The 13,665-nt window shown below is 37.5% G+C and overlaps 1 protein-coding gene across 1 annotated transcript; it reads right to left on the reverse strand.

Moving 5' to 3' along the window:
- Window positions 1–788: 788 nt before the first annotated feature.
- Window positions 789–11,678, reverse strand: LOC147235300 (phosphatidylinositol transfer protein alpha isoform-like). The gene is made up of 12 exons (XM_086142358.1): window positions 11,555–11,678; window positions 9,468–9,498; window positions 5,200–5,345; window positions 4,713–4,804; window positions 4,486–4,493; window positions 3,920–3,994; window positions 3,151–3,234; window positions 2,945–3,019; window positions 2,554–2,664; window positions 2,220–2,342; window positions 1,591–1,651; window positions 789–1,491 (listed from the first exon to the last, which is right to left on the reverse strand). The coding sequence occupies exons 1-11, from the start codon at window positions 11,569–11,571 to the stop codon at window positions 1,604–1,606; spliced, it is 810 nt and encodes a 269-aa protein (XP_085998484.1). The 5' UTR covers window positions 11,572–11,678; the 3' UTR covers window positions 789–1,491; window positions 1,591–1,603.
- Between the last annotated feature and the right edge of the window lie 1,987 nt (window positions 11,679–13,665).

Consider the following 13,665-nt stretch of genomic DNA (forward strand, 5'->3'; position numbering starts at 1 on the left):
CATGCAGATCCCACTGGAAGAAAAATGCAGGATTAACACTGGTGCCAATGTATTTTATCAAGGTTGTCATGTGTTTTCGTGTACAGCTTGAAAATACAACCAACATAAAGAGTTCATTGGAGTGTGTTATGGCAGTTTCGGTTCCTGTGATGAGATGACAAAACTGCATTGTGTTAATATTCCTGTTGTTATATTTTACAAGTCATAGTATACACACACACATACAAAAAGAGGATATCACAATAAATTTTGTAGCAAATGTATCACTGGTTGCCAACCTTGGGGAGAAGAATTCTCTTGTTGTGCATTTGTTATTCTATCCATCTCTTTTTAAAGTAATTCATATATAAAATACTAAAATACTAAAAATACTGTAATTTTTTTTTTTCAAAATGTTTTATAGTTCTCCAAACACTTCTATAATGCCAGAAAAGGGGATTCATGGTTTTTTTTGGAAGCAGCAACGCTATAAGTGACTATGACATTTCACTGGCCTTTCTTTTTGATGAACCAGCCTTCAAATCCAACCTGGAGTTGCCAAATGTTTCAGCACAAGACACACAGAACACATGAAAAGTCATTATTGTTGCTATTCAATCAGATTTTCCTTTGTTCTTCACGAGAATGTTAAGGTGCTACTAAGCATGGAATGAAATTTTGATGCATGAAGAGACATAAAATCTTGAAATTAAAATGTATCTGACAAATAAAGCATATTAATATGTAGATGCTGGTCATGAGACATGAATGACATGTTCACGAACAAAACCACTTCACAAAAAAAAAGTAAAACAAAATCTATCTTTAATATACAGTAACATGACACATTGCGATGAAAATCCCAGTTATTTCATTTAACACAGTACAATGATGTTGGCCAAACTAGAGAAGAGCCGTCCCAGCAGTATGTTGATCAGTTTGCAATCTTTTCAGAATCCAAACACTTTTATACACGCTTGATTATCATCACCTACAGTCAAAACTGCAAAAAAAAAAAAAAAAAAATCAAACTGCAAATGCCAACAGGTCCAGCTGACCAAACCTAGCTGATGGAAATCATATGTACAGCTGAGGGATGACTTCCACGCCAGTTTATTTTAAGAGAAAACCAACTGATTTTTTTCTTGAAAGCATCTTCTGCTGCTTTATTATTTCAGTAAAATACAAAAGCCTTTAAAAATTCTGGTCACAGGGGCATATGCAGACAAAACACTGGATTAGGTTTGCAGTGTACTTGTGACTTTATGTGTTAAATCACTGACAACAGGAAAAAAAAATAATAATAAAAAAAAAACTTTAGAGCCCATTCCTTTCTATTAGTGATTACATTGATGCTTAAAGACACACAATCGCTGTATAATTACAGGCTTTTACCCAAAACAGATCTAGACAGGAAGGGCATTCTTGTTCATTGTTGATGATGTGAATCAAGTTGTTCCAGGTCCAGTGTCCAAGGATGCAGTCTGAGCGGGCAGCTGGGTGAGAGATAAACTGTTGGATGACATGCAAAGCACACAGTATGCAAAAGTGGTTGAGGATCACTGTGACAACAAGTAGATTATCTCATCCAAGCCAAAGATTGATACCCACCAGATCCAGTATGTCAGTTGCTATCGACTCCCATGCCTTTAATTTCACCCGTCTGCCTCATCTACAGAGAGACATAAAAATGACTCACGGATATAATCTCTATGCAATAATAACAATATGATCTATGCAAGTGTTATGTTTTCATGCTTTAAAACCAAAGTGTTCACACACATACACACACACCAGGTGATGAGTTTATCAAAGAAAATCGAGCACAAAAGGAAATAGCTACACTGAAGAAGCACACAATTCCATAGAAAGTTTTTAATCACATTGAAAAATGTAAATTTGAATCCTCTCAGGCTCTCGCCCAAGTCTTTTATTGAGGGTTCCCTGTTCACTATTTCCTCAGTTACTGAATGAATCCAGGTACAGATGGAGGTTTCATTGAAATATTATACCATACTGAGTGTAAAATAAATACAAATAAAATTAGGAGTTACTGAATAGGAGCAATTCTGGAAGACTTCCTGCATTATCCCAAAACCCAAGAAGGGACGTCCAAGTACTCCCAATTACTACAGGCCGGTGGCACTAACTTCACATGCTATGAAGTCATTCGAGAGGCTTGTACTCCAGCACCTGAAAGACCAGCTTTGTTACAGAAGAAAACATACAATTTCAAATACCTCATCCAGCTCTTTTTTTGTTTCATCCTCCATACGCCGTATGTCATCCATGGTCATGTCAATCCATTTATCCATTGTGCAAAACAGCTGTCTGTGGAAGTGTGTGAAAATACGTGCCTCCACCTACGGGTATGTGTTTGTGTGTGTCAGTTTGTTTGGGGTAGAATGATAAATCAACAGGGGAATAACAGGAGAAGAGAAACAGAAATGTCAGAGGTACAATACTTCCCCAGTAACAATTATCTGATCAAAACTCATCTGTGGATGCTCATGTATTCGCCACTAGATGGCAATGTACAACAAGTCAAATATTGTCCTGCTACCAATTACGTACCTTGTGAATCAGGCTCTCTGTTCGATCCTGAAATCCTGTCCATTGGAATTTGACAGAGACTAGTTTGTATGCACACATGTGTGGACGGTTTGGGTTGCTAGCAAGCTCTTCCTGCAAACATAAAGTGTAACAAATGTCTAAGACACACTGTCCCCAAGCCTTTAAAATTTGAAGTACCGTTGCAGCTGTTTTTGGTTTGGTTTTGAGTGTTGCAAAGATTGGTCCCTGATGAGAAATCATTGAATTCCAAATGACTGTCAGTATCTAAATGGAACAATTATCAATTTTTCTGAGATTCACCACACTGTCTAAACCCATACATTTGGTTTACCTGACGTTGCAATGAAGATTTCTTTCAAATGTACTATAATAGTTTACACCCTAAGCATACCTTCCAGTTAGCTTTTAGAGGCCCTCGACCCTTCTCTGAGCTGTAGATGGTTGGATCTTGATCTGGCTTGTAGTCCTTAAACAGTGAAAACATTTATCTTAATAACACTGAGAGACAAGGATAAGTCAGCATGTGCATGTTTGAAAATATAAGACAACATAAAGAAAAGATGTAAGGGTGTACATGTAAGACTATTTCACTTGTACCTTTGAACTTATGCCGCTGTTGTCAGCAATGTCAATGTTCACTACTTCAGTTTTTTCCCATGATTCCTGGTCTATACCATGCACCTGAAAGACACATACATCAAACTATTTTTCTTAACAACAGTGGTTTTGTTTCCCTCTAATCAGTGTCATTGTGTCATTTGTATGAGGCATGGAACTTCTTAAAGAGAAAGGGCTTTAAAGCTGACATCATGAAAGAAAAAAGGGCTGCTCAATGCTCGGAGTAAAACAAGGGGAGTAATATCAAGAGGGGAACATAATCAGTAAAGAGCTGAAGAAAAACAGCTTGTACAAAACATAATAATAACAAAATAATCTAATATCCTGCTGAGCTGATGCTTTTTAGAGCTGAAACCTTTTCATTGTGCTTATGGCATTTCAATATTAGTTGAATTAGTTGAAAAAGCCGAAAAAAATGTCCTTTCATATACCAGATACAAAAATCGGTTGCTATATTCCAATAAGAATGAGTGGAATTGCCGGTTATTATATTTGTTTGCCAAATGCATGGAATTTCATACACACTGGCCAGAATAGGACATCAACATTCAAATTTTATTATTTCAAATAGTTTCCTTCATTTAAAAGCAATCAAAACCAAAACCTAGAGTAAAGATGGATTGTTCTGAGTCTTATTGCCACTTTGGAAACTTACTGAAAATAGTGAACTAAACTGGTATGTGAACTCAAATGCTTATATTCCTGGTATGTGAACTCAAATGCTTATATTCCTGATCAAGTCACTTACGTTTTCCTGATCCCCCATGTCCGGCTTGTGCCAAGTTTCAATCTTTATCAGCAATTTATCTTTCATGTAGGCGTTCTGTAAGAGAGAAGAAACACATTAGGGGTTTAGTCAAAGGAATAGACACACAATTACATTCTGAGGTTGCACAATTCATTGAATTACAGTACAAATAACAATTCTGCCCACTGCACTTGCTAAATTGCAGGAATGCACAACTCTTAAAAATTATTGTGGTACTATTAAAACGTAATGCTTACATAAAGTCCCACAATTGTTTGCAATTTTATTTATCTATTTATTAAATCATGCAGACCTGCATATGGCGATGCTATTAATTTTTATTAAGTTGAACACATGCTTATCATGACCATGCACAAGTGCTGGACATCACACTGCCCGGCGGTTTCTCCTTTCATCTGACATAGTGACCGTCTCATCTTTCCTTATGTAAGTGCTACGTGGAACCCTGAATCCCTGGGTTTACCACTCTATGCCTTTACTAAAGCCTGAAAAAATAAACTTTAAATTTAGAAAAAAAATTAAAAATCAAGTGGAGGAATACTCACAGTCAGAACTGCATCAGTGGTCGACATGTAGCAGGTGGATCAGAAACAAAAGAGATACAGTACAACATTTTAGAGAATACTTTGATGAAGCTTTTGTGCAAGGCTAATAAAGAACATAAAATAAACAAGCCTTTAAAAGCGTCACTAATTAGAAATTAACTGTTCGCATGTATGCAGGGTCAAATTATTATCATTCATGTGTATTGTATCTATGTGGTTGGACTCACTGGTTCTACAGTATGGATATGCATTCCAGGCCTCCTCGTGAACCTCAAGAGAGCCTTTAGGAGCAAGCAACCGAACGAAACGTGGCACTTTGCTGTGGAGAGAAACAGGTATGTTGACTCAAACAAAACACCCACCTTACGGATTAAAAGGTTCAGAATGACTCGGCATACACTTACAGAAATACCTCTAAGATTTTCCTGATTCTTTCCTTTCATGCAAGTTCTATTCTATGATAAACCTTTAAAATTCTTCTGAGCGTAGTTTGACACCATCAACATCTAATCGCTCAGTGGCAATTTGTGGTAGAAAAACTTGATCTTTTTAATCTTGGTCGATTTAGTTTGCATATTATTCATTGCAGCAGTTCTTGTAAAGAAACTTAGGGGACAAAACATTTGTTGAATAAATATGTGTTCATAAGGTTAAACAATAGTTTATTTGTATTTTAACCCTGTCTGCCTCAGTATAAGATATGTTGCTGCCTACCTCTGCAGATGGTAGATCTTGTGGGTGTACTGTCCTTTCTCTCCATCCTTCTCATAGGGATAATTTTCCAGGACCTCCACACCTTCTCCTCCACCCGTTTCATCTTTACTGGCCTCTGCTACTGTATACAGCTGACCCACTTGGTACTGGCCAACAAAAGAAAACAGCTGATCTGTTTAGAATGATTATTGTTTACATCATTCATTCATTGAATGAATGAATGAATGAATGAGTGAATGAATGAATGAATCAGTATTGTCATGATTCCCCTGCAGTCACTGTCTGAAGGGCTGGGCCTACCTAGCTGTCATTGGGCGAAAAACAGGGTAAACCCTGGACTGCTAGTTGATCACAAGGCCACATATACATAGAAACATAAAACTATTCACTCACCCATTCATATATTTGGGCAATTTTAGGGTCTCCAATTCTCCAATGAACCTACTCCATGTTTTGGACTGGGAGGAAACTGGAGAACCCAGAGAAAACCAATGCAGAGACAAAGAGAACATGCTCACTCAATGCAGAAAGGCCAAAACCAGTCTATTGGGAACCATCTTGCTATGAGATGGAAGTGCTGAAGATTGCTGTGATATGCCTCGTCCACTTTGCCAGGACCACAAAATACATTTTCTCTCATACCATCTCTGACACGATAGAAATTATACATGGACACAAAACTCATTCATCTGCCATTTTCATGACCTAATTCATGGTGATGATTGATAAGCAAATGCAGACATTCAAGTATGAACTTTTTAAAGCCTGTGCAGCAGCACAAACTTTTGTATGATTACTCTTTCATGCATTGTTTGTATTAGTGTTCAATCATCCTGTTGTTTTAATTAATTAGATTAAAGTGGCAGCATAGTTAAACCACTCCGGGGCAAACTGTAGATGCAATTTCGTAATACATGTGTGTTGAAGTCCACCTAGATTAGTGCAGAATAAGAACAATTGATATTGGTGTCTTATTCCTGCAAAGGTGAGATTGTTAGAGAAAACAAATTCATATGTAGAACCATAATCGCATTTGCTGCAAAGAAGAAATCTATTTTTGACCACATCGAAAGATTAACATTTTAATAAGGAAAGACGTTATTATAATGTGGCCTGAATGTAAATGTGCAAAGCATATTCATGAATGCGGGGACACACTTATACAAATTCAATTTTTTTTATTTGAATTTGTATACAATTCTATAAATCTGATAGATTAACAGTTATGCACAACTCATTTGGACAAGAACAAAATAGTGGCTGATGTCACAGCCAGTATTATTAAACCTGACGGCACAGTGGTTAGTGTTACTGCTTCTGTACTAGTGCTACTGCCTTTCTGTGTGGAGTTAGCATGTTTTCCCTGTCTCTGCATGGCTTTCTTCCAGGTTCTTGGTTTCCTCCCACAGTCAAAAAGCATGCAGTACGTTCACTGGAGACCCTTAAATTGCCCAAATGTGTGAATGATCAAGTGCATGTTTGTTTGTCTCTATAAGACAACACTTTAAGTGGCACTTAGATCAACTGGAGTCTGGTCCAAGGTGTACCCTTACCATCGCCCAATGACTGTAGGATAAGTGGTTTAGACAATGAATGAATGAATGATTACAGATCTTACAGATGGCAGATACTGAGGAGCCAGATCTATTGAATATGAGCTAAATGTATTTTGCCCAAAACAGTGTTTGAAAATTGATGGTAAATAAATTAAATAAATTAAATTGATATAGGCCAACCCATTTAATGTAAAGTTTGGAAACAAAAACTTAAATCAAAACACAAATCAAGTTATGATAATAAAAATACAAGAATCGAAATTGAAGAGTATAAAACCTCTGTTCATAATTCTTCAAACTTGACCTTAAATAACCACCGCAATGGCCTTTAGTTAACCATTTCCTTCTCAACATTTGAGAAACAAACCAGCAACGTAAGCTCTTTCTTTACTCTTCTCCCTTTAGTCTTATTCCTTCTATATTGCTGGTTAGCTAGAATTGTTTCCAAGTCTGGAGGAAGTGTTGTGACAGTGGAAAGTGTGACTCATATTGCTAGGGTTGTCAACTTAGCCAGACCAACCCAATCCCTACTTTGGACAAACATAAATGTCGAATCAACAGAAATATGTTTCAGGCAATGCTGCCCTAAACTGAGGCTGCTTGAAGTTTCAGCCAACTTTAGCTTTCCACTGATGGAGAAACATCTCCCTCATTATCACTATTAGACATGTCACAGTCTGGATACATTAAACAGATGCCTATCAATTTATGCTTGTAATGTATTTTGGTAGCTGTAGACACTCAGTCTTTCTATGGTGAGTTGAACTTCTGGAATGTGGCTTGCCGCGTATAACCAGTGTTTTACAACCGCCAATTGGAAAAAGGAAGACAACTAACAAATAGGCTTGTCCTACACAAGGGGGAAATAATAACTGAAAACAGATTTTGTTGCTGACAGCCCAACCTATTTATCAGTAAAACATCCTTTGTATTCAATAACCAAAACAAGACAATGATTAAAAACCAACACATCATTTTGGTCATCTAAATGATTTTTCCTTCCTTGATATGAAACACCCCTGTTATTTCCACTGCCTCCTAGTTGAAACCTGTTTAAAGTCGTCAAACCTGACATCCATGACAATAGTCACTAGCTTTGATGGCTCCAGACAGTTTGAACTTAAAATTCATGGCTGATGACAATTTTAGGCGGAAAATTACAGAAATGTTCCGATGGAGCGGTTCAGAAAACTCCATCTGGATATCCAAATCATCCATCTGTGTGATGCTACATTCAGAGAGAACTTTGAAACAAAATGTTATTGAAACAACCAATTAGACTAATGAAATCCTTCAAACAATGTCCACCTTACATTGACAGAGCCCTGGGAGACATTTTTTATCCTACATACGGCTTACCTACACTTCTGAAAAGTTTCTTGCTGAAAGAAAAATGGAATACTGAGTCTAATCACATGTCTTTAGGTTTTTAATATTCTAAGGTGGTAATAATGATTTTGAAGCAATGTATCTTACTTGTTTACAGAACAATGACTACAGTATATGGACAGCTCATGGAGTTTTATTGTACATGCCACAGTTGCGCAAGTTGAAAAAATTGACACAAATTACTTGACTAATACAGGATTCTAAGGGATCAGAAGAAAAGCTGGTCATATGTTGCTCAGTGGAACACTGGTCATTGCTTTTGGGACAGCCATTGTGTTTGGGACGAGGAAAAAAAAACAAAGAGCGCAGTGTTGCAGGAACATTTGGATTACAAGTGGGAGCAAGTTGACAGCAGGAGGGGGGTTCACACAAATACAGGGGCAGAGCAGGATGTAGAAAAACACTGTGCTCTCCTTCTGGCTTAAAACTGCACAGGGGGATATTTGGACCTGCAGCAGTCAGAGATAGATCAAACACAGCCAAGTAAATGGGTTTGATAAAGAACTACAAAAAAATAGGCCAGGAGTGATAGAGTGAAATATATTGGGGACATGATATTCTGCTGTATGATGGTTGTGCAGCCATTTAGCACAACTCTGAATTAATTCTACATCCAAATACACACATCTGATGCCAATGCCTCTTCAGAAGCTACTGGGGTTTCGGGGGAAAAAATACCTATGTGTTCATCTATATGCTAAATTTTCAGTTAGGCTTTGTTCTAATAATCAGAAATACTTTAGCCAATTTAAAGTTCTAAGATTGAAAAAAATGCCATTGGTATCACTGCAGTCATTGTATTTTATTTTGATATGTATTCTGTATTTTGAAAACAAAAATATTTTTCTTTTTGATAAATTAATGGACTAATTACACATAAAAAGACATCAGCAATAAAAAATGGAAAAACTGAAGGTCAAAAATAGTTGTATTTTATATTTATAGACACTTGTAACTGTTACGCTGCTGGGACAAAATAATTTCCCCTCTGGGGATCAATAAACTTTTTTTAAACTTTAATGTGTTTTCATGTTTATTTTTGTCCTTATAATAGTCTTGTGTTTTGATGCTTTCATTTAGTGAATTGAACTGGTTCAAATAGCACAATTGTTACATTGTGATGTTGCAGTGCAATAAATGTTCAGTGCTGATATGATTGACTGGAACTGTCAAAATACCGCAATATAATATCTGTGACTGTCGATATAAAAGGTCAGTTGGCTTAATCTTGAAGCTCACATTAGAGATGATAAAACAAAATAATGTGCATAGTGAAGTGATACTGTGAATATTATGAAGAGTAATTCATAAATGAGCCCTTACCTCCTCCACTGAAATCGGCAGGACAATTCGGCTAAAAAGCAAAACAAGACAGAGGAAATAAGGACAAATTTCTCCCAGTCAGCAAAGTAACAGAAGCGATAACATTAAGAGGCCAACTGCTGACCTATAGGAAGAAGTGCTGATATTACTTAGAATGTTTCAGGATTATACAAGTCACGATATCCAAAGTTTCTCTTCCAGCTGATATAAAGGCAACAGTGTTTTGTTGAAATAATGTAAGAATAACATAGAAAATAATGACAGGACAAACAACCGTACCAAAAGATGCCTGTACTGGTGGGGGGAGAAATGTGATGGTTTAATTGAGACCCGCAGTCAAAAAAATAATAAATAGCTAAGAATAGTTGAGTAGTTGAAATTAAAAAGGACATTTAAGTTCACAGGGGGTTCTTTTCAGATCCATGAGCAAAAAGTAGTTAAGTGAAAATGTAGCACTGATTGCAGAGTGCTCATATAATATTGTAGCAATATCTACCAGTGAAAAGTTAATAATGCAGTAATGACTATGGAGGATCCATATAATAATGCATTTTTGTCATTTAATTGTGCTGTTTATGTACAAGTGTAGTAATGACAATTTGTGTGACATGTGTTGTAATAAGAGACCGCTTCTGGCTGAGAATAAAACCCCTAGCCTGCGAGATTTTTCTTTAGAAATCAGAAACCTTTGAAACTTCCCCAACAAGTCTGATCCCCCTCACACTCGGTGTGTAGGACGGATTGTGAAGTAGAAGAAATCTCACTTAAGGTTTTATTTGAAACAGAAAAATCTATTCTTTCAGTGCAACTGAGGCCAACAGCTGGAGTCAGCACAAAGGCAGAGTTATGGTCACTCAGCTATTAAAACAAGGTCTTAAACACTGAAATTCAGCCAGCACCTGATGCGACTGCAGATGTCTCACATGAAAATGCAGCCATTTAGAGGCGCTAAAGGCCACTTCATAGCTCTGAGTCAAAGTGCATATATGGTCCAGTTTATCATTTTCCTATGGGCACTGATATGCATAAATAAACACAGTTCTGCTGTATAAAGAATCTAGAGGTGAGAGAGAGGTGACAAACAAGCCAACCACTAACAGAGAAAAATGAGGCTGTGACTTGAGGTGCAAACCCTGCATACATGTGTATCCTTGTCTTGCATCAGTACAATAGTCAATTAATTGCCACCTGTTGCCAGTCTGGCGAGGCCTGAATATTTCATAGCAACGGATCACACCTGAAGAACAGCCTGTCAGACAAGAGCCCGATAGATATTTAATATATTATAAACATCCTGAACGCACACCTTTATGACTAGAAACGCATCAGGCTTAACTTAATCTTGAATGAAAGAACACAAATAGAAGTCGCAGAACTCATGGTTACATTTTTGAGTATTAGCGCGGGTCGAGGTTTCTCCTTGTACTTTGCTCTGTGGTCAGGTGACAGTTAAACTACTGGATGTTAGTCCTGCCATGGTGTTTAAGACGGCAGAGTCATAAAAAACAGCCAGCAAACAAGTCTTTTGCAGCCTTATTTCTATAACTATTCAATAAAACCCGTGGGAATGGATTTGTGATTCTAAGAAGTTAGTACATATCATCAATTCCGCCGATTCTTTTTCGAAATGATCCCTAAACGCAACTCCATCCTCTGAGCAAGTTTGCTTTTAAACTTAGTGTCATTTGAATAAAATATACTAAAACAAAATCTACTTTCGCGTACATTTATCAACCAAATTACCACTTTTTACGCTAAATAAACACAATATTTCAGATTTTCTAGCCGCAGTGTCGAACAGTGTAACGTCGCACTAGCACAAGCGGTGTAACTTAAATGCTTGAATCGCGGCTGTTTTAAGTTCACTCTCTCACGACCAGAGACTTAACTTATTTTCTTTTTAAAAGTACAACTAATCCAATGAAGCTCTAATTGATAAGGTATTTTCTGGGGGTTCGTTAACAATATCAACATTGTGAATTCATTGAGGAGCTAAAGCAGGTCTATGAGACTGTCGAGCTAAGGGCAGGCGGAGGCAGAGGGGGATCCCGGTCCGAAATAACCGATTCTACGATGCAGTTACTCACTATTCTTTTATCTTCATACTGAAAAGTCGCCTCCGTGGAAAACGAAAAGAAAATTCCGACAAGCGTCTGTTCCCTTCATTCGCCGGCGTTTCTTCCTAGAAGATAAAGTAGGAGTAAAAAGGGGTGCGGCGTCGAAATAGGAGGAAACGCCCACCTTTGAGTTTCAGGTAACTGGTGTGACGTTCAAGTGCAGTCCGGCGGGTTCGTCAAGCAGAGCTTCCTGCCTCAGGCTTGGCATGAGTGGCCTTTGGTAGAACTACCAAGAAATATAGGAAAAATAACTAATAACTAAGTAACTTTTCAAAAGACAGAAAAAAAAAAACATGTAAAATCTATCAGTCTGGCATCAATTCATCTATTGGATGAACCACCTTGGTCCCTGACCCCTTTGGTTCCGGTCTGCAAAGAAAATCTTTCTTGGTACAAATGATTTTTTTTTTTTTTTAATGAGACTTTCCGGATGTTGATATGAAAAACAATATTTTCCGCCCTCCCACACTTCATAATCTAATTGCCTAATATAAAGTGTAATCGTTGTATTCAGATTAAATACTGTGAAATGACAAAAGTTTTTATTATTGGAACTCCTGCGTCCCTAACCGGTCCGTGGAAACATTATCAAGCATAAAACTGGTCCCTGGTACCAAAAAATATAGGGGGCTACTGCCATGGCAGAATACATGAAACCTGATTTTGGTCCTTCCTTGTGAAAAAAAAAAAATCTGTTGAGCTGATATCCTCTGTTTGTGAGTAAAATAAAGCTGCCGTTTACTTGCAATCATATTCCTACAGCAGTCTGAGAGTTTGAGTATTGCTGCCGCTGCAACCCTTGAAATAGTAGTGATGGCGTTGTTGCCAGAGAGGGGCAATCATATTCTTCAAGCAGTTTTACTCACTACGCATGCCACACTCTACAAGTACTCTAAAACAGTCATGCGTTTAAAATGTCAGTAGAGTTGAAGCAGAAGTTGGCCGTCAGACAGTCAGTTACACATACCTCACATTTGTACAGTACTTCGGTAAATGTTGACAATAGGTGGTTGTCCACAATGATTTGATCCACCAAACCCAGCCCTAAAATGGATTTTCACACTCACATGATACAAAAAAAAACGCGTGAGACACATTGATGTGGTTGCATGTGTAATTTTTGTGTGGGTTTTGCCTGACGGCCGGCGTGGCAGCAAATGTTTCGTTAACTGCATCAGTTTGAGCACAAAGATGTGTTAGAAAAACCCAGGATGATACAAAGAAAGCAGTGGAGGGACAGAACTGTCAGGTCTGGTTCAACCTGTTCATGAGATGACGCTGACGGGTCACACCACCTCTGGATGTCATTCAGTCCTCTACGCAATGCCAGAGACACCCAGGTACTGAAGATCTTGCCCTTCAGGTTTCTCCACCTAAAATTCATCCTATTGTTGACACCTGCTTTACACTTTACTGCTGCAGTTTACAGCTGGGGAAAAAAAAAACTTTATCAAGGCCCCACCTTATCTTTAACTGAAGACTTTTAAAATTCTTCTAAGCAAATCATCTTCAGCTTGGTGGCGCTAAAGGTGCTTTGACAGAAAAAAAATATTTATATTATATGTTTATATCAATTGTTAATGTTAAATTTCTTGCTTTTAATGCTAATCCGGGCTAGTCTGGATCTACTTTCAGAGGCCTGTCACAACAACCTGTTGCAGACCTTTTGAACCACATTTCTTATCTGATTATTCACTTGTCATTTTTGCAGTGTTGTTTGTTTCAATGTTTTGTTGTTTTTTTTCCCCAGCCAGCCAACTCTCATTGTGACCTTAGTGCAAACTGTGACTTTGCAATCAATTGACTGCAAAATCTGGAAAATGATTGTTGGCAGATTGATAGAAATTTACAGACAATAAGCAAAAATGCTATACTATTTCTACAGGGCTAATAAGTGATGCTGTGTCTGATTTCTGATTATTTCCATAACTGGGAAAGGCAACAGACTATCGAATTAAAATACCTTTCACATTTGAAATTGTGTTCCGCTTAACCTTTATATTTTGGTGAAAGGTTTCAAAAATGATCCAGTTTATAAAACCCGTAGGGTTTTTTGTTTCCATACATTACAGTGAGACGCT

Source organism: Fistularia commersonii, chromosome 3 (assembly GCF_037954325.1).
Source record: "Fistularia commersonii isolate RoL2024-O1a breed Wild chromosome 3, RoL_Fcom_v1.0, whole genome shotgun sequence".
NCBI classification, from domain to species: Eukaryota; Metazoa; Chordata; class Actinopteri; order Syngnathiformes; family Fistulariidae; genus Fistularia; species Fistularia commersonii.

Coding starts and splice junctions, on each gene's coding strand:
- LOC147235300 (XM_086142358.1), bottom strand. Junction 3,235..3,919: donor ACATGGGGGATCAGGAAAAC/GTAAGTGACTTG, acceptor TGTGTCTTTCAG/GTGCATGGTATAGACCAGGA. Junction 1,652..2,219: donor CAAAAAAAGAGCTGGATGAG/GTATTTGAAATT, acceptor GTCTCTCTGTAG/ATGAGGCAGACGGGTGAAAT.